General features: G+C 47.0%; 2 protein-coding genes across 2 annotated transcripts in view; both read right to left on the bottom strand.

Moving 5' to 3' along the window:
• Positions 1–6,295: 6,295 nt before the first annotated feature.
• On the bottom strand, positions 6,296–17,183 carry LOC118415637 (fibrillin-1-like). The gene is made up of 10 exons (XM_035820346.1): positions 16,545–17,183; positions 15,720–15,816; positions 14,011–14,191; positions 11,707–11,805; positions 10,264–10,380; positions 9,701–9,813; positions 9,004–9,220; positions 8,248–8,403; positions 7,943–8,071; positions 6,296–7,561 (listed from the first exon to the last, which is right to left on the bottom strand). Exons 3-10 carry the CDS (start codon positions 14,162–14,164, stop codon positions 7,470–7,472), a joined length of 1,077 nt encoding a protein of 358 aa, XP_035676239.1. The 5' UTR covers positions 14,165–14,191; positions 15,720–15,816; positions 16,545–17,183; the 3' UTR covers positions 6,296–7,469.
• A 1,860-nt stretch (positions 17,184–19,043) lies between these two features.
• The window catches only part of LOC118415636, a 4,542-nt gene continuing 1,710 nt past the window's right edge, over positions 19,044–21,875 (bottom strand). Inside the window, exons 4-8 of the mRNA XM_035820345.1 lie at positions 21,122–21,373; positions 20,381–20,608; positions 19,458–19,931; positions 19,090–19,263; positions 19,044–19,048 (exon numbers count right to left, since the gene is read on the bottom strand). Of these exons, the coding sequence (XP_035676238.1) occupies positions 19,044–19,048; positions 19,090–19,263; positions 19,458–19,931; positions 20,381–20,608; positions 21,122–21,373 (1,133 nt within the window). The remainder of the gene's footprint in view (positions 19,049–19,089; positions 19,264–19,457; positions 19,932–20,380; positions 20,609–21,121; positions 21,374–21,875) is intronic.

Here is a 21,875-nt window from a genome sequence, read left to right as displayed (position 1 = left end):
CCATCCTGTCTGGACATTTCGTTGTGGGATCAAGCGGGAAAAGTACCTCTCAAACCGTGTATGGAAAAATTTGTTACCGCTGGAGGGGGCATGTTAAAGGTCCTGGGATCTGTTGTGGCACCTTTAATGATTGATGGATCAGTTGTTCGCAAGAGACTTTTTGTTGTGCATGGACTGCAGGAGAAATGTATCCTGGGCCTAGATTTTATGTGTTCTGTTCAAGCTGTGTTAGACACTGTGGGTGAAACCATCTCTGTCCGGGGTCAACAGTGCAAGTTGACTGTCAGGTCTGTGGAACCAAATGTGTGTAGGATAGGCCTGATGGAAGATGTCACCATCCCTGGGCGTCACGAGGTTCTTGCCCCGGGTTGTATGCAAGACGCCAACGACAGTTGGAAAAATGTCAGGTTGTCGGCCTCCTTTGAACCCACGGATGTACACAAGGGGGAAGTTCAAGGGGCGAGAACAGTAGTTTGCCCATCAGCAGAGACTGTTCCAGTCAGACTAATCAACAAGTCCCCAGAACCGGTAACTTTATTCCGGGGAACTAAAGTTGGACACCTGATCCCCATACTAGAGGATGGAGACACTGAAGTGGTGCATGGTAGGGCACAGCTGGCGAGTAGAAGCAAGAAGAAGCGACGGCCGAGAGCCGAGAGAGTCCTCAGAATGAGGGGCATAAACCCTGTCTCCTCTGTCCAAGCTACAGATGAAGATGTGGAGAAAATCTTACAAGAGCTCGGACTCGACAAGACTGACTTGAGTCCCGAGCAACGACGGAGAGTGAACCAGTCAGTCTGCAAATTCCAGGGTGTCTTCTCGCGAGGTCCACTGGATCTGGGTAGAACAGACAGGGTCAAGCATAAGATCGACACGGGCAGTGCCAGACCAATTAAACTACCACCCCGACGCTACTCACCTCAGCAGCGGGAGGAAATGGCCCGTTGTATCCAGGGGATGAAGGATGTTGGGATCATCCGGGAGTCATCTTCGCCCTGGGGAGCACCCGTGGTACTGGTAAAGAAACCTGACGGCTCTACTAGGTTCTGTGTAGACTACAGAAGATTGAATGATGTGACATTGAAGGATGCTTATCCTTTGCCAAGGATTGACGATGCCTTAGATGCCCTGGGTGGAGCAAAATATTTCAGTACACTTGACTTGATCAGTGGATATCACCAGGTAGAATTGGAAGAGCAAGATAAGGAGAAGACAGCATTCAGTACACACCTAGGCTTGTTCGAGTTCAATACTCTCCCGATGGGACTAACCAACGCGCCAGCATCGTTTGAGCGTCTCATGGACCTTGTACTGGCGGGATTATGTTGGTCGTCATGCCTGGTGTATTTAGACGACATTATCGTTTTTGGGAGAACGTTCGAAGAGCATTGGGACAGACTAGAAGCCGTCTTAGAGAGACTACAGACTGCTGGTCTAAAGGTCAAGACGTCTAAGTGCCAATTACTGAGAGAGAGGGTGTCGTTCCTTGGTCACCTTGTGAGCGAGAAGGGGGTGGGGACGGACCCCAAGAAAGTAGAGGCGGTCAAGAATTGGCCAGTTCCATCGGACAGAAGAGAAGTGAGATCTTTTCTGGGATTTTGCTCTTATTACCGCCGGTTTGTAAAAGACTTTTCTAGTATTGCCGCCCCACTTCACAAACTGACCAGCAGTGAGGGCCCCTTTGTGTTCTCTGGAGTGGAGATGGAGTCCTTCAGGCGGCTCAAGGAAGCTATGACAAGTGCACCTATATTGACTTTTCCCGACTTCCACCGTCCATTCATTCTGGACACAGATGCATCCGACTTGGGGCTTGGTGCAGTATTATCTCAGGAGGTGGATGGGAGTGAACATCCTATAGCTTACTACAGCCGAACACTGACCAAAGCGGAAAGGAAGTACTGCACAACCAGAAAAGAACTGCTCGCCCTCGTGGACTCAGTATGGCATTTCCGTCACTATTTAGTCGGGACTCCGTTCACTGTCAGAACAGATCACCATGCCCTACAATGGCTTATGTCCTTTAAGGAGCCTGAAGGTCAAGTCGCAAGATGGTTGGAAAAGCTGGCGTCTTTTCCCTTCACTGTACAACACCGACCTGGGCGGAGTCATAACAATGCGGACCCATTATCACGGTTGCCATGCCGGCAGTGTGGCTTGTCAGACGAGCAAGCTGTGGTCATGTCAGTTCAGACCTCTCCTACGGACTCTGTAGTGGAACCCCTCGCAGCGGGTGAGGATCTTAGAGTATTACAGCTAGCCGATGCAGACATCGGGCCTGTTCTCAGAGTATTGGAAGCCGGCGACACCGAAGAGACCGCTCGTCCCACACCACTGAGTAAGCAGGCTACTCACTACTGGAACGACCGGGACCGGATGGAGGTCCATGATGGGGTGCTATATAGGAAGTTTTTTACCACAAATAACACGAACAAGCTACAACTAGTGGTCCCGAGAAAGCTCCAACGACGGGTGCTCCAAGAATGTCATGGGGGAGCACTTAGTGGACACCTGGGAGTTGACAGGACACTTCTACGGGTGAGAGCACGATATTACTGGTACGGACTGGGCAATGATGTGGAAGTACATGTCAAAGGGTGTGAAAAATGTGCCAGGAGAAAATCAGGAGGCCAGAGAGGCCGAGCTCCATTGGTACCATCAGCTCCAGGGTTTCGCTGGGAGAGAATTGCGATGGATTTCATGGGTCCGTTTCCACCGACGAAAAAGGGAAACAAGCACATTCTTGTCATATCGGATTATGCAAGCAAGTGGGTTGAGGCGGTTGCCCTCCCAAATCAGGAAGCACCCGTAGTAGTCGCAGCTCTGATAGATACCTGGATAACCAGGTTTGGCATTCCCTACCAGCTGCATAGCGATCAAGGAAGGAATTTTGATTCTAAAATAGTTCATGCTTTGTGTGAAGAGTTGGGCATCAACAAAAGCAGAACCTCCGCCTACCATCCGGAGGGGAATGGGATGGTAGAACGATTTAACCGCACAGTCTGTCAGATTCTCAAGATGTATGTGAATGATAGCCACAACAATTGGGACACCAGGTTGCAACCCGCGCTGTTCGCCTATAGGACAAGTGTTCACACCAGCACGGGATATACCCCTTTCTTCTTAACCTACGGCGAGGAGGCAAGAATACCCGCCGACGTAATGTGGCCGGTCCCAAGGTTGGGAGAGGCAGGCAATGTTAACAGCCAGGCAAAAGTAGTAAGAGACGAGCTGGCACTGGCCTATGATAGAGCGAGGAAAAACATGACAGCCGCACACAGGCGCCAGAAAGACGTATACAACCGTCAGAGTCATGGAAAAGGGTTTGAAGTAGGAGATCGAGTATGGCTTACCGCACCAGCAACCCCTCGGGGTTTAAGCAAGAAGTTCTACCCCAAGTGGCAGGGGCCATACCGGGTTGTCAAGAAACTCTCACTGGTGACATACAGAATTCAAAAAGAGAGAGGCAGGAAACGTGTAATAGTACATTTCAACAGGCTGAAAGCCTGCAAGGCACAGCCTGAGGAAGAGGAGGAAGCAGGAGCAGAGGTGGCGGAGAGAGAGGTGGCGGAGAGAGAGGTGGCGGAGAGAGAGGTGGCGGAGAGAGAGGTGGCGGAGAGAGAGGTGCAGGAGGAGTTGGAGCCGGAGGTAGAGCACCAGGATTGGGTACAGTGTGATGGCTGTGGTACCTGGAGGAAGCTAACTCAAGAACAGGCTGCCGCAGTAAACACTGAGGAGGAGTGGTTCTGCCACATGCATGGGGATCCAGGGCAGAATGTGTGTAACACACCGGCACGTCCAGGGCAGAACGTGGGTGACGCACCATCACCTCCTCAAGAGCTTACCCGGTCCAGGAGGCGGGGAAGGCCACCGGACAGATTGAACATTTAACGCGAGACACGAGGACGTGTCTCATCAAGGGGGGGAACAGTGTAACCGGGATAATCAGGAGTTGAAAAGGGGTCAAAGAGGTCAAGGAGAAGACCCCGGATGTTGAGTTCGAGTTGAGTTCATGTTAGAAAGTTCCAGGAGTTAGTTGAGCGTGCACGCTTAGAGTAGGTAGTGTTAGACTTAGCCATTACGCGACAAGTTACGAGAAGCGGAGAATCACCGAGGCCTAAGGAGAAGTGCCAAGAGATACAGGTAGGACTACTCCTTTGTTACAGTACTAAAGAGAAAGGCGAAAGGAACAAATCCATGAAGTGAATGAAATAACATCAGATTCTGAACAATTTTCAAAATGGCGCCCAAACACTCTGACCTTTAACCTTTTTTGGCGGCGCCTCAGGGTCTAAGCCTTTTTGCATGTTAGTACATCTGTGACGGTAGTCAACATTATATGACACCTTTAACCCTCATGCACCTGACATTTTTTTTGCGACTAAAGTGACTGTGTGGGTTCCAAACGGACTCAAAATGTTTTGTTCATAAAATCTCAGCTCTAATTTTTATCGGCGGTCATTGTACATACATTGCTTCGTCAATGTAAGAGAAATATTTTGACATGTTTAGGTGTTGCTAATGGACCGATCCCGTAGCCCCGCCCCCTGTTCGATCATGTTCTATTTCGAACACCTCCGTCAAAAACAGCGCTTGTCGGACAGAACTGACCGCCGCCGCTGTTTAGTTGAAATCAACGACTGACTTCGGTTTAGCTTTTTTGACCCTGAAATCCTCTCAGACCGGGCCGAAAAAAATATACTTCTTTGTTGAAGGCTACATCCACTGGGAACAGTCATCTGAGGAGGGGCTGATATAGTTGTGGTACGGGCGTTATAATTTCAATCAAAGCGGAAGCGGGAGGCACCGCATATCCTAACCTTGTTGGTGGACAGGAGTGCCCAGTTCCTGACATACTATCGATGGACATAAAAACCAGGGTACATATATCTGTGACTGGGTTTCTACTGACGCTTTGTTGCATGCATAACAGCTGCATGCATGCTCATGATAAAAGCGAAATCAAGAAGAAAGCAGCTCAGGCACCGTGAAGAGGGAACTTGTACTACACGCCAGCTAATGGGACACTTTTACAAAGTCTGACAGTGCAGAGTCCCGTGTCTTATACATACCCTGCTCTACACGTGCTACCTATCAATGTAATGCTATGCAGTGGCTCTCCCTCCCAAAACAACAATACTCGGTGGGTGTAGTCTTCAACAAAGAATAGCATGGCATTTCCCTTTGGTCATTTCTGTTCAACTGAGGCTGCTTTTGACGGAGGTGTTCGAAATAGAATAGGGGGTTCTACCTGGTTCTATTTGTTTGATATGACGTTCGATCGGGATCGGTCCATTCCAACTCATCATCATAATTTATGCAAAAGATCAGAAGGACCACTTTTTGCACTAAATCAGAGTGTGCAATATTGAGGCTCTCAGCAACTTTTATGTCGCATAACTCATGGCTAGTGCTTAAAAGCTACGAAATTTGGTGATAGATCACAAAATATTGTTCGCAAATATATTTTGTCGATAAGATAAGTTTTTGGGGGTCCCATGGCAACGGAATAATGACAGGCATATTTTTGTCAAAATTTGCCAATGTAGATTTAAACAAGGTTTTCTTGGTAAACTACACTTGTTTTCTTACGACAATTAAATTCTTTGAAACTCGATGTTATTTTCATGATTCGAAATTTATGATTTATGCAAATTTCAAGACGTTATTAGTCAAAATCCAAGATGGCCGCCCTTATAAGCTAAATGACGTCATAATATCGTCATATTATATGGTAATGACACAGAAGTTTTTATGAGGATTTAACTTTACATGTTTATTATTCTCTGAACGTTTGGCGGTCATACGATAAGTAGTTAAGGAGTTAGTCCCAAAAGTTTGTTTCAAAAACTACACTTTTTTGCTGGGGTCCGCTTGGACCACAGACGGACTGAACACAGACTTTCCTCATAGTTTCCACAGTATAGTACCAATCTTCGTAAAAACGCAGGAGAAGGTATAGAAGATATTGACTGATCAGCTGACAAAGTCACGGAAGGAATTTTTCTTCGGATTAAAATGGTACTTCAGAATTTACGCCTGGGGTCCAAATGGACCCCACTCAGGTGTTTAAGGGATAAACATTATAAAGCACTTACCAACAGGTTTTTGATCAGTCCTCTGTTCCTTATCAAGTTGAAATGACTCAAAGCATATGTCACACACTTTCAGACCGGAAGTGTGACGGTGGACGTCAGGAATGGGTCAAAGGTGCTTGGAATCGGTCCCCGTCTCGGGAGATTTACTAGTGCATCAGAGCCAATCAACATTCGCTCAGGAACCAGAGTGCGTGGGTTGTAATATTACCTTTATTGCAATCAATCTAAAAACCACACACACAAAAACCAACACAGGGATAGCAATCTTAAAATCACACAAGAAAACAGACATAGTGATATAGCTACTTAAACAAAAAACGATCAAACTGGTGTTGGAAAAAACAAGTCGATTCCAAGAAATTCTGTCAGCTTTGCTAATCTATCAGAGCTTTGAAGTCCATCATGTATATCCTCTAAACCAAACGTTGTTGTTACAGACGAAAACGTGGCTAAAAGGATGTGCAAAACGTTCCCTTTTCACGCGTTGTTCTTTAACGAAGCAGACTCCGCGGCAAATGACACACAAAGGAAACAGCATTTCAAACTCAAATATCTTTATGCCGCGGTTTTTAAGTTGAGGCAATCAAAATGAACTTTTTCCCGACAACGTGCCTCCTTGCGCTGAGTGAACTTTATTTCTTGGAAGTAGTAATCATGTCAAAAATATTTTGATTTACGCAATTCTCTATACACAAGGCTGTAATTTCATTTCACACATGGATATATCTCAATGAACCTGAAGTGCAAATGTAAATACATAATGACCTGTATGGCTGATATATTAAAACATATCAAACAATTTCTTAGAACTTCCTCCAATGATTGTAAAAAACCATATCCCATACTATTCACTCCTGTTATTAGTTAGATTTGCCTTTTATTTTTATAGTTTTAAGTAAAGCTATAGAACTGTAGTTATGTAGATGCCATACTTATAATCAGTACCTTGTACAATTGATGCGCAATAAAGTTTTTTCATAAACGTTGCTAAATCGAAAAGTCAACAACAATTGCAAGAAATCAATGCATCGCATCTCTCAGTTTCAAGTCAATACTGGCAAGTAACAACAGTTACCGTTACATTTACCTTTGACACATTTTATAGCTTTTCATAAATCAACAAACTGTTATGCTTTCAGCTTCTCACTGTAACTGTATACATGTATTTCAAAAATCATCCAATAAAAGGCACACCAACTACACACACACACACACACACACACACGTGCGCGCGTGCGCACACAAACAAACACACACGCGCGCGCACACACACGCACAAACACACTCCTATTATCTGGCCCTGCTCTTTTCTGTACTGATCTTTCTACAGTCTTACATGCTTCTATTTCTGTTCAAATCTGCAAATTAGACAGCTCAGCAGCTGCTGTCGCCAGTCCGGTAGGGGTCGCTGCTTGCCGTTTCCCCCGGTTCGGCTGCTGCCTGCACAAAGGCCAGATTGTCTTGCCCTGCATGCAACAAACAGAATTACTAGTTCAAAGCTAAACTTTCTTTCAACACAAAAGTACAAACAAATCAAGTTTTTAACGACCACTGTCGCCTTCTTCAGGATCAATACTGAAATGAAATCAAATCAATACTAACACTATTGATCAGTATTGATCCTGAAGAAGACGACAGTGGCCGTTGAAAAATTGATCCGTTTGTACTTTTGTGTTGGAAGAAAGTTTAGTTTTGTACTATGATTACTGCCAACACAAATGTGCTTCCATGAAAAAACATGATTAACATGCATCAAACAAACGTTGTAAAACCAAAAACGACTGCTCAATGGCTGTTACTCATAATTTTTTGTGGTAAAATTATTTACATGTTCTGCTATATCTGACCTCCCACATCTTTGACCCGGTTCTTGCGCTTGGCGCGGTACAGGAACTTGGCAGTTGCTATGGCGATGATAACAACAGTTGCTGCAGCTCCTGCACCTGCCGCAGCCGGGACCCAGCTGTCCGAGACACCTGCAGCAGGAAACCAAACAACATGACATGGTGGTTTCTGGGATTTACCACAGAGACAGGAACTGAGCTGAGATCACAAAAAAAGTTTTGAGATTTAAGAAGTTGGCTCAAATCACTGCATAAAGCAACAATCTGCCTTGTTTCATGGTATACTGAGAATTACGCTGTTTGACTACCTTCCAGTTCACAGACCCTCCCGGGCCGCGAGGTCACATCCGGGGACTTGTCCTGGTATCCCATGATGCAGCTGCAGGAGAAGGAGCCGACGGTGTTGAGACAGGCGGCGTGTGGGGAGCAGTCGGTCTTCTCCGGCTCCGAGCACTCGTCATGGTCTAGGGGAAGGGGGGTGAAACATGTTACCGGTAAGGCCGTCTTCACATTACCTAGGGATCGGGGAATGGTGTCTAACGGCGTTCTGAAGCCGAGTTGTCATCGGCTCACACAGTCACAATTAAATTTTTCTCCACGCGTCCCGTTAGAGGTTCCCGGGGTCTCCGGCTGCATTCCGGTGGCTTTCGGTGGCCCTGGTTGATTGTAAGACACAAAATCAACCGGGGCCCACCCGAGCCCCAAAATTTCCCGGCAGCCTCCGGGGGTCTCACGGGGTCCCGCCCGAAAGTGCAAAAATCAGTCCCTACCCTACTCGGCCGGGCCTCTTTGTGGAAGAATGACGTTAGCTTAAGATATACGTGTTCTGGATGCCCAGGTTGTGCACTTCTGCTGGGGAAACCTACAAAACATCTAGGGAGTCCAACAACTACATTGACAAGTCGACGACAGTTCGAATAGTGGGATACATTAAAAGCGTAAGGGAGGGTGGCATTCAGGGAAAACCATCTCAAGTTTGGTTCAAGAAAGAGCTACCCCTAAGGAAGTAAATAAAGCAAGCCAAATGGTGTCGGTCGGCAGTTTGATTGTTTTTTTCTATGTACCTGTGATGACGATCTGATCCACGTCGATGCCCAGTACTGTTCCGTTGGCTTTCTCTACAAGAACCCTGACCTCCTCCGACGTCATGGCAGAAGAGAAGTCCGCGAAAGCCCGGATGTTGATCACGTGATCCACGAGGACGCTGCCGGGTCGGAAGGCGATGATGGTGACGCTGAAGAAGTCTCCGGCCAGACTCGTCCGGCGGTACAGGGACTCCAGCTAAGGGTTGGGGTGGGGGCGGTGGTGTCAAAAGTGATGCATGCTGGTTTATTGTTTACTGAGTAAAGACTATTTAACATTATTGAGACTCACAGCCCTTGATTTATTTACACCCTCATCGGGGCATTCTGATTCATTCTACTGCAGCTATAGGACTCGCTGCTTGGAGATGCGGACGCAAACGTTAAGTATCAGCATATAAACAGTGATGTTTAAACGATGTTTACAATGCGGTCCCAAACGTAGAGGAACGTCGTGCAAGGCAAAGAAAGGGTTGCGAAAAAGTGTCCCTATATTCAGTGACTTAACGGTACCATTCTGATGAAACGGACTCTTAAAAAATTCTTTCTCACAGAAACTGTTGATACTTAAAAGGTGTTTGCTGATATTGATATTGTTTCACCTTACTTAAATCTATATCTTAAGTTTGTTTCTAAAATGTGCATGACACTTAATCCAATACGTGGCATCCATGCTTACCGTGTTGACGACCTCTGCGACAAGGTCAATGTACTCCAGACTTTCAGGATCCTGCAGTGCCGCGGAGAAGCTTCGGGCCAGCAGACGGTAGGTGGAATAGTAGGCATGGACAGCTGTTAAACAACATTGGCATTAATTGCAGGCATGGGCAGCTGTTAAACAACAATATCTACATTGTGAAAAGTAGGTGGCACAAATGTGCAGACCACCTGTCCGCCTTGTCATGTGACTATGAAGACTACGTGGAAAATATGTTACGAGTGTAAAAGTGTAAAGCCTATATGGGCACAAGTCGAAAAATTGTATTATATCAATTAGGACACTTCCTCATTTTAGACTTACATGAAGTCATGGTAGGTTATAACCTCTACAACATTGTCACATTGCAGTATGACGATTGGAAAACACAACATTTCAAAATACAGATGCGGAAAGTATGTTGGAACAATAAGTGTGCACTGAGAGGTGTTTCTTCATTCTCTGTAACATCTCTGTAACAAAATGAAAAAAAATAAAGTCCATGGCTACGTACCATGGGAAGATCCAAAAAAAGTCCGTCTTACCCTGGCAGCCTCCATCCACCTCTATGTATCCCGGCATGCACTCGCACACGTGACTTCCCGGCGTGTTGACGCAGCGCTGATGGACCCCGCAGGACACGATCGTGCACTCGTCAAAATCTGGGAGGGGGGGGGGGGCAGTTAGGTTACTAAAGATTTCTGATATGTATCTTACGGTTCTAAATGTATATCAGAGATGATGCGAACGAAGTAATGTGCAGAGGGGGTAGGCGGTTTATTGTTACTGCCGTTGTTAAGAGATGATCAGAATATATGCCTCAAGAGTCACACACCACATCTCCATACTCACCCTGGCAGTGGACCCCGTCTCCGACCCACCCAGGTTCGCGCACACATCTCCGTACTCACGCTGGCAGTGGACCCCGTCTCCGACCCATCCAGGTTCGCGCACACATCTCCGTACTCACCCTGGCAGTGGACCCCGTCTCCGACCCACCCAGGTTCGCGCACACATCTCCGTACTCACGCTGGCAGTGGACCCCGTCTCCGACCCACCCAGGTTCACACATACATCTCCGTACTCACGGTGGCAGTGGACCCCGTCTCCGACCCATCCAGGTTCGCACATACATCTCCGTACTCACGCTGGCAGTGGACCCCGTCTCCGACCCACCCAGGTTCGCACACACATCTCCGTACTCACGCTGGCAGTGGACCCCGTCTCCGACCCACCCAGGTTCGCACACACATCTCCGTACTCACGCTGGCAGTGGACCCCGTCTCCGACCCACCCAGGTTCGCACATACATCTCCGTACTCACGGTGGCAGTGGACCCCGTCTCCGACCCACCCAGGTTCGCACATACATCTCCGTACTCACGCTGGCAGTGGACCCCGTCTCCGACCCACCCAGTGCAGGTTCGCACATACATCTCCGTACTCACCCTGGCAGTGGACCCCGTCTCCGACCCACCCAGTGCAGGTTCGCACACATATCTCCGTACTCACCCTGGCAGTGGACCCCGTCTCCGACCCACCCAGGTTCGCACATACATCTCCGTACTCATGCTGGCAGTGGACCCCGTCTCCGACCCACCCAGGTTCGCACACACATCTCCGTACTCACGCTGGCAGTGGACCCCGTCTCCGACCCACCCAGGTTCGCACATACATCTCCGTACTCACCCTGGCAGTGGACCCCGTCTCCGACCCACCCAGTGCAGGTTCGCACATACATCTCCGTACTCACCCTGGCAGTGGACCCCGTCTCCGACCCACCCAGGTTCGCACATACATCTCCGTACTCATGCTGGCAGCGGACCCCGCCTCCGACCCACCCAGGTTCGCACATACATCTACGTACTCACGGTGGCAGTGGACCCCGTCTCCGACCCACCCAGGTTCGCACACACACATCCGTACTCACCCCGGCTGTGAACCCCGTCTCCAACCCACCTAGCTTCGCACACACATATCCGTACTCACCCTGGCAGTGAACCCCGTCTCCAACCCACCCAGGTTCGCACACACATCTCCGTGCCTCTAGGTTGCAGTCGGCATGCAGGTGACAACTCTGAGTACATGCTAAAATGGACAAGATTAGACAGTGGTGAGGATTCAGCGCACTGTAACGTGACTTAAGCCCCGGTCACAAGAATCGTACGATTGACTGCGATGGAGGTTTTATGCGCGGCATAAGCGCAGTACGTCGTAAGTCGGGAAAGAATCGGAAGCAATGGTTTAAATATATGAAGCCGTGGTCACAAGAATCGTAGTGCATCGTACGATGAGGTCATTAGAGCGTACCTGCGTCAATCGCAGGTAAATCATAGTGTATCGGGGAGCCTCCTATGACGAAAATAGAGCTGAAATGGATTTTGAACATGTTCAAAATTTCGCTATCGTCGTAAGATTTTATTTGCAGCCAAAGCAGACTTCATTACGGCAATTTTTGTCTACTGATGAGGTTTTACATTTATGAATTTTTAGCATGTTGTGATGGTTTCAGTTTTCCCTGATATTGTCGATATTGACGAAAAGGGAAAATATATCAGTCGCAACTGCCACAATCGCAACCAGAGAACAGCGCGCCACGCACAGGTGATGCAGACAATTGTTTGATCGCTTCATGCACGTGAGTTTATAATTAGATCAAATCTCAGCTCTCGTCGGTCTTGGGTCAGTTTACCATAATCGTAATAATCATGGGGACAGCTCAAACATAAAGGCAGGCTCTATGAGTCGGAAATATATATGATATAATGCTTATGATATGATTTTTGTATGATGGCATCTTTTTGTTGATAGCATATCATGATACAATCTTCGAAAGAGCCTGACACGTAGAGCCGGCAAGCAGGCCGAGATAACCATACCAGTACTCACGCTTGATTTGAACTTTTCCTTGTAATACTCTTGTTGTCTTAAAGCCCCGGTCACAAGAATCGTACGACGTCCTTGCGATGGCATATTACGCCTATCGCACGATGATCACAGTGGATCGCAGCTAAATCGTAAGCAAAATCAGCCATCGCATAGCATCGGATGATGTTCAAAATTTTTCTAGCGTCGTACGATTTTTCACTTGTGTCTCTTCTGTATAGCCGTCTGACCGTTTTTGTGCTTCTTTAACCAACAAAATGTGGACATAGCTGTTGAATACCTTCCTATAATATCTTTAGCTGTAAAAATGAATTAAAAAAGACCATGACAACAAGAGTATTACAAGCAAAAGTTCAAATCAAGCGTGAGTACTGGTATGGTTATCTCGGCCTGCTTGCCGGCTCTGCGTGTCAGGCTCTTTCGAAGATTGTATCATGATATGCTATCAACAAAAAGATGCCATCATACAAAAATCATATCATAAGCATTATATCATATATATTTCCGACTCATAGAGCCTGCCTTTATGTTTGAGTTGTCCCCATGGTTATTACGATTATGGTAAGCTGACCCAAGACCGACGAGAGCTGAGATTTGATCTAATTATAAACTCACGTGCATGAAGCGATCAAACAATTGTCTGCATCACCTGTGCGTGGCGCGCTGTTCTCTGGTTGCGATTGTGGCAGTTGCGACTGATATATTTTCCCTTTTCGTCAATATCGACAATATCAGGGAAAACTGAAACCATCACAACATACTAAAAATTCATAAATGAAAACCTCATCAGTAGACAAAAATTGCCGTAATGAAGTCTGCTTTGGGGGCAAATAAAATCTTACGACGATAGCGAAATTTTGAACATGTTCAAAATCCATTTCAGCTCTATTTTCGTCATAGGAGGCTCCCCGATTTACTATGATTTACCTGCGATTGACGCAGATACGCTCTAATGACCTCATCGTACGATGCATTACGATTCTTGTGACCACAACTTTATATATTTAAACCATTGCTTCCGATTCTTCCCCGACTTACGACGTACTGCGCTTATGCCGCGCATAAAACCTCCATCGCAGTCAATCGTACGATTCTTGTGACCGGGGCTTTAACAACAGACAAGTTTCTCTTCAGAGATGTAAGAAGACTGTCGCTTGGCAGGAATACTCATGGAACTCGTAACGTGGGAAAACGCCTATGTTTAAAGAAGATGCTTTTTTATTTCCAAGAACCTTCATCATTATAGGAATCATGACGACTGGCCCCTGAAACGGGAAGACTCACCCGGAACCAGAATGTTAAAGTGGTGAATAATCTTCAGACAGAAGACTATTTTAGTTAGGTTGAAAATTAAAGCGGTACTGAGGGTTTAATCAAGATAAGGTATAATAATATATAATTTCCTACCGTCAGGAGTCTCATCAGGCACTAAGACTAAGATGGGCCCCTGCACCAGGGTAGCGCGTTCCTCCACACCGCCGTCTGCGGCCCGTTTGCGCCTGCGCGCGCCGAGACAGCCCTGGTCACATCTGGAGCCGGGGTTGTTCTCCAGACACACCATGACGTCACAGTGCAGGTACACGTATGGCTGGGGAAAATATCATGACGTCACTGTGTGTTTCTGGGTCGATTATCGAAGACGAAACTCTTACCATGGCGATCTCTCTTCACGTTCGACACATATTTAATGCACTAGCTGGTGCGTCTTTTTTTCAGACCCCAGACATGACTCCAGACGGATGTATTGGCATACTAGTAAATGCAAATACATCCGTCTAATAAGGACAAAATAGCCTTCGGTACTCCATACGGAGTTTACAAGTTAAAGGTGCTTTCATTTGGATCATCAAATTCACCCGCAACTTTTTCAATGCCTAGTGCAGCGTCTGTTGGATTGGACTTAAGTCTGTCATATCTCGACGACGTTATTGCATTGCTGTGTCGTCGCGTACACCAGCAATACTCTATCAAGATCCCGAAGGCCCTGGTCCGCGTATGACCGTGAATCTTGGGCAAAAGTTCGCGTGATTTGCACTAAGCATGCATGTTCTTACTGACAAAAGTTTAGTCGCCATTTGTATTCCTCGTCTTCTACACAAGAACAATGTATATGCCAATCACGATTAGAAACAAGATTGTCTAAACAATACCTCGAGTTCATACATTAAACCACGAATTAAGTAAAGGATGTATATTAGTGTATTTCTCTCTCCCATACACTATGACAGGTCAGAGGGAACCTGGAACACCATCACAGACTGTTGGTCCTGTTATACCACGTCGACCTACCTTCAAATAACTTTAACGTATAATGTGCGCAATGTTTTTCAACCGAAACAGTATAGTGAATTAAGGGTTAATGACCCACCCCGAGGTGTATATGGTGTCATAACACCTGGTCCTTTGCTATAACCACCAAATAAAACCACCGAGTGGTTTTATGAGGCTGGTCATTATCGTTATTATCATATAGCCTACCCAAACTTGCAAACTCCTGTATGACGCATAGATCCCTTGGTACTTTACGTGTGAATTCCTTTGTTGAATTTCTGAAAATTCACATTTGTTCTTTGGTACATACATTTAAAAGGAGATTACAGATTGCATGTTGAAACCAAAATTTCCACAGAAAATATTCGAAACATTGTAGTCTTTGGCTCTTTAGAACAACAAAACTCATTATCAATGTTAACAGAAGGCACCCCCCCTTCTTGCAGTCTGTACTTATTCTCTCTGCTCTGGAATATGTTTCGCTCCTTTTGATTGGCCAATGCCTTCATTTCCTGTGTGTATCGCTCATTTTGATTGGTTAGAATGAATTGCGATTTGCATCCAAACTGGTGTCGGTGTCGATGCAAATCGACACCGGTGCCGGTGTTGATTCATTCTGACCATCAGAAAGGCGATACACGACCGGGCTGGTGGGAATCTATGTATTACGGCGTCATTACCAACGTGGAACGGGGCCTTCTGATTGGCCCGCGGCGCCTGGCTATATGATAATAGGTGTTAACACAGGTAGCATAAACCATAAAAATCGCATCAACTATCAAATGAAACAAACTTAAAAGCTCAAAGCACATCTAATAACAGAACAGATGTAAATCTAAACATACCAGTGATTCGTTGGTAAACTTGAAGGCAGAGATGCCGTAATGCGCAGAAGTAGCCGAGGCGGTGGTGAACGCCTGAAGGGTGTCGTCCCGATGGCAACTGGAATGACGGGATGGGTAATAGCTAAACAGTTTCCCATGACTTTTTGAGTCTTGTCCCTGTACCAGTGGTGTTCAGTTATCTTTCGGAAAAGCCAAATACTTTATTATGTTATATCTTTCCTTTTTTTTGCCTTTGGACAGACAAGGACAATGTGACACTACAGTCAAGTTAGTAACTCAAATTAACAGTGCCACATACACACTACAAACAGACGGTAACAGTAGTCTTTTCTTTTTACCTCACCGACCGGCCGAAGTCGGGTACCCAATTTTATACCTGTGTGAAGTAAAGAAGGTCATGTAAAGTGCCTTTCACTACTCTCCAAGCAGAGGTTGAATCGCGCAGATAAAGTAGTAGTCGGAAAAATTACACGGGCGCTCTACTACTATATCTGAGCGATTCAACCTCTGCTTGGAGAACCTTTTCCAAGGGCAAAACGTCGGAGCCACGGCGAGTATCGAACTCGGGACTCCTAGATTCCGAGCCGAACGCTCTACCTGTTACGCCACACACTACGCAACGCGTTTTTAAATGGACCTTTCTACTTCGTCCCTTTACAAGAAAAGCAGTGGAGTATTTTTCCTGCTTAATTGTTTTATAATCGGTGACCGAAATTTGTTCACGACGACGGGAAAAAAATTATCTTCACAGGGATTTGTCCGTAAATGGGACATGAGCTGCCGGAAAAAAATCGAACTGGCTAAAGCACTTTGCTACCTACATACCCGTCCTGTATGATGTAGTACTCTGTAGATCCGCCAGGGGAGGTGGACGGCGTCGCTCTGCAGTTGTCAACAAACAGGACCAGACCGGAGCCGGTCGTCTCCACAGAGATGCCGAAGTACACGTCATCCGTCACCGATACCTGGGATGAGGATAAAACATGTAGTAAATTGGACAAAATGTCATTGGTCAGATTTTTCAATGATTAAAAAATAATAATAAGTTGTGCATTACAAAAAAAATGTCACTCCACCAAGATACGAAGTACACGTCATCATTCACTGATACATACCTCTACAGGGAAGTCCGACTGTGTGTACAGGCTCTTACCTCCACAGGGAAGTCCGACTGTGTGAACGGGCTCTTACCTCTACAGGGAAGTCCGACTGTGTGTACGGGCTCTTACCTCCACAGGGAAGTCCGACTGTGTGTACAGGCTCTTATCTCCACAGGGAAGTCCGACTGTGCGTACGGGTTCATACATACCTCCACAGGGAAGTCCGACTGTGCGTACGGGTCCATACATACCTCCACAGGGAAGTCCGACTGTGCGTACGGGTTCATACATACCTCCACAGGGAAGTCAGACTGTCCGTACGGGTTCATACATACCCCCACAGGGTAGTCACACTGTCCGTACGGGTTCATACATACCTCCACAGGGAGGTCCGACTGTCCGTACGGGTTCATACGTACCTCAACAGGGAAGTCCAGGTGTGCGTACGGGTTCATACATACCTCCACTGGGAAGTCCGACTGTGGGTACGGGTTCATACATACCTCCACAGGGAAGTCCGACTGTGCGTACGGGTTCATACATACCTCCACAGGGAAGTCCGACTGTGCGTACGGGTTCATACATACCTCCGCAGGGAAGTCCAACTGTGCGTACGGGTTCATACATACCTCCACAGGGAAGTCCGACTGTGCGTACGGGTTCATACATACCTCCACAGGGAAGTCCGACTGTGCGTACGGGTTCATACATACCTCAATAGGGAAGTCCGACTGTGCGTACGGGTTTATACATACCTCCACAGGAAAGTCTGACTGTGCGTACGGGTTCATACATACCTCCACAGGGAAGTCTGACTCTGCGTACGGGTTCATACATACCTCATTAGGGAAGTCCGACTGTGCATACAGGTTCAAACATACCTCGTCCGACTGTGCGTACGGGTTCATACATACCTCGATAGGGAAGTCCGACTGTGCGTACGGGTTTATACATACCTCCACAGGGAAGTCCGACTGTGCGTACGGGTGTATACATACCTCCACAGGGAAGTCCAACTGTGCGTACGGGTTCATACATACCTCCACAGGGAAGTCCGACTGTGCGTACGGGTTCATACATACCTCCACAGGGAAGTCCGACTGTACGGGTTCATACATACCTCCACAGGGAAGTCCGACTGTGCGTACGGGTCCATACATACCTCAACAGGGAAGTCCGACTGTACGTACGGGTTCATACATACCTCAACAGGGAAGTCCGACTGTGCGTACGGCTGGGAGAAGCTGTCAGATAGGTACAGGTTCATGCTGAAGGTGAAGGTGCCGTCTCCGTGAAGGACCACCACACTACATTAGGGGGGGGGGGATCAGTAAGAAACATTTTATACTTCGTCGGAGGGAAAGTTCCGTTTCTTCAAAAAGACGTACTCCATGAAGCTAGAGATAACCCACCTCGGAGCCGGAACCGGAAACAGGGAACCGACGGCAACGGAGTCATCTCTGACGTAATGACAGCTGAACGTCCAGCGGTTTTTTGTAGTCCTGGTGATGACGTCACCTCCATCCTGGGCCCGGGTACTTTGCAGCAACGGTGCGAAGACGTTATTGGTGTAGACGATCTTGTTGGTTGTGACGTTTTCCTGTGAATATAATCATCACGTATCATTGTCTTAATTAAGACTCTTATTCTATACTCCTATTTTGTACTTTGTGTAATAGTTGTTGCCATACATTGTACCATGTACAAATGTCGTGCAATAAAGTTCTCTGCTTTCATTGATAATGTTACATCTCTAGATGCTGGACATCAGAGGTTTCTGTGATTGCCGCGGAATAAAGTATTAAATGGAGAGACTCTATTAGTGGGGGGGGGGGGATGAATCTTCTATAGTTTGTACAGTTCTATCAGCTTCTTGAGCTTTCTTCCCCAGCGACCAAAGCAATTATGCCTTTGTAACATATATCTTTAATGCTCGCACATCGACATTGATAACGTGAAGGTCTTAAAATTCACCACCGCTGTTGTCCCACATTCGTCAAGAGCAGTGCTGAAGGTCACGTGAGTGACGTTGACATCCGCAGTGCATGATGGGTCCCGCAGGTGCATGCTGGACTCGTCATGGTGGACTAGATCCTCCCGGCGGAAGCTGACCCACATGGAGGTGGAGTTACAGGACACGTCACCCTGGACTGGGGAAGGACATGGGGAGTTACAGGACACATCACCTTGGACTGAGGAGGGACATGGGGAGTTAAAGGACACGTCACCCTGGACTGAGGAGGGACATGAGGGGTTACAGGACACGTCACCCTGGACTGAGGAGGGACATGGGGAGTTACAGGACACGTCACCCTGGACTGAGGAGGGACATGAGGGGTTACAGGACACGTCACCCTGGACTGAGGAGGGACATGGGGAGTTACAGGACACGTCACCCTGGACTGGAGAGGGACATGGGGAGATACGGGACACGTCAAACTGGACTGGGGAGGGACATGGGGAGTTACAGACACGTCACACTGGACTGGGGAAGAGAAAGTCTAGTTGCAGTTACAACTAGCTTGTAATAAGTTCATACTTACTTTTATCTTACATTGCTTGCAGTTTGCATGAAACACCACATAGTTTGAGATACCATAGTAATTCAGATACAATGACCATAGGATTACGGACTTACTTTCTGGCTCCTTCTGACAGGCCAAACACATCAGGTATTGATCACAGTACCATCTGCTCTCTGTCGCCGTGCATTCCCCCCTGACCACTCTCTCCACGGTGTCGTACAGGTGCTGAACTCCTCCCGCGGACACGACAGACATGGCGAGATAACTCGTGTCCAGGAAGAAGTTCGGACCTGTCTCGTTAGGTCTGGAGTAGGACGTATAGAAGCGGTCTGATATCGTCTGAAGCCAGGTACCACCATTGGGGAACGCTTGAGTGGCCAAACCTCCAGCAAACCCTACGTCCCTGCAGGCTAGGTCGGCCCAGGCCATTCTGGAGTCATCTATGTTCGGGAAAACAGTGAACCCGACGACAGGTCCCCACTGCTGTGTGACGTTATCGTACAGCTCCATGCAGCCGTAGAAGTCTCCCCCCACCAGTCGGACTCGGTTCGTCTCCATTTCTGTTACCGACGACTGGTTGAACCCACCTGGAACCAAGTAAGGACAAGATAAACTAGTACATCTTATAGGCCATGGTCTAGTCATAATGCATGGAAGGCTTCAGATCACTAATCGGTTTTGAAGTACTAGTATTCAAGCCAATGCTAAAAGAATCTGCAGTAAGATGGCATCCGACCTGCCTTGTTTGTAAGATTGTCTGCCGGTAGATGGGTGTTTGGATGGCAGTTATATGCAAAATTCGGTATTGAAATAAGGACAAAAGCTTATCATTCATCTTTATGCCTTGTCTATCGTGTCATATCTTAGTTTTGAAGGTCATAAAGAGTCGAAGTTATGTTTTCAAAATTTTTCCTATTTCTGTCTTTTTTAACTCTATGGACCCTAATGGTCGATTAGAGATATGTAGAAATTAAGTACACGTGCAAGAAAACCACTTAGAAACAAAACTTAAAAGTACGTTCAATGGGAAACTTACCGATACAGACAGGCTCACTACCGGTCCAGCTGGCGTTGTTGACGCTGCAGGAGTAATATCTGCTATGATCTGCCGGTGGACCGACTAGCAGCACAGCGTTAAGGCAGGAGATACGACAGCGGCCGCGGATATACAGCAGGCTGGGCCAGGTCCATGTTTCACGGAAATCGTAGTCACAGTCTGCCGTTACATCAACGGTGTTCCACGGGAAGTCTCCACACGGCTTCTCTGTGGAGAAGTAATGTCAGTAATGTGTAATTTGGGTCATTATTGCTTTGTTTAATCCAACAGTCAAAGCCTCCTGGTTCAAACGGGTAAACTAGAGGCCGAGACAAGATTTTCTGGTCAAGAACACCTTTTATGTACAAAGTTGACATGCGCATGCACTCATAATAAATACTGTGAAGCCTAATCAGGTGCGTTGGCCAAACACACTCCTAGGCTGGCTTTACTTCTATGGCAGCTTTTGATTCTATCTTATGCTTCTGTAGGATCTGCTTGGATCTGCTAGGATATGCTTAATCTTCTGTGTTCGGCAATAGCCGATTGAATGTTTCTTCTAATGGTAAAGCGACGGATACTTGATCTGGCACAACAAGCCTAGCTTATCGTGTCAAATTTTAGTTTTCCACACTTCCCGTCGCTGCTTTACAAGCATCAAATACTCGTACCTACTTCAATATGCTACCACTTCAATATGCTACCACGGTAGTTTCCTTTTGGTTAAGTAGATCTTGTTACCTTGACAAGACGGTTCTATCCCTAACCACGTTGAGGCCTCAGGATGGCAGTAGTAGTAGTTTCCTCCATCAGGAGAAAGGTATGACGCCCCGATCACCGTCTGGTTGTTAAAACAGGTGACAGAACAGCGTCCTTCGGGGTAGAAATATGACCAGGTCTGTCGGTTGAAGTATCTGACCGAACTGTTGTACGCGTAGTCACAGTCGACTGTGGCGTCGGTGGGCTGCCACGGAAACGGGCCACACGGGTCGTCTGTGATGAAGGAAATTGTAAGTTAAACGCTTGAAGAAGTACATGAAGTCTGTTACATGTTATTCAAATACGTTATTGCTGCCAGGTCTCTCCGCAGCTTTGCTGGACACTGATACCAGGCTATTGAAGACAGCGAACGCTGAATACACGCTGAATACACGCATACCTGGAGACAACTGTAGAGAAAAAAAATAAAGGCGGTTTGGCTGTTGGATGTCCCTGCGTAGGATAGAGAGAATGTCCCCAAGAAGTGAAGCGAATAAGGTGCCGACTAAGAACCCTCCAACAGCAAAATCGCCTGTAGATGTAACCGGCTTTCTCAACGGTCACTTTTAGTTCCTGTGGACATATACACCCCCCCCCCCCAAAAAAAAAGAGCCAATCGGGGAATAGGGCTTACAGTTTTCATAAGGGGTCTCTCGCGTAAGCTCAGTAATATTTAGAAGCAGGGTGGTCAGAAACTAAGGGTGATGGTTGAGAAAGCCAGGGTACATCCAAAGGC

Source organism: Branchiostoma floridae, chromosome 5, assembly GCF_000003815.2.
Source record: "Branchiostoma floridae strain S238N-H82 chromosome 5, Bfl_VNyyK, whole genome shotgun sequence".
NCBI classification, from domain to species: domain Eukaryota; kingdom Metazoa; phylum Chordata; class Leptocardii; order Amphioxiformes; family Branchiostomatidae; genus Branchiostoma; species Branchiostoma floridae.
Note: the sequence above shows the minus strand (reverse complement) of the source record. Positions and strands in the feature narration are given on the sequence as shown.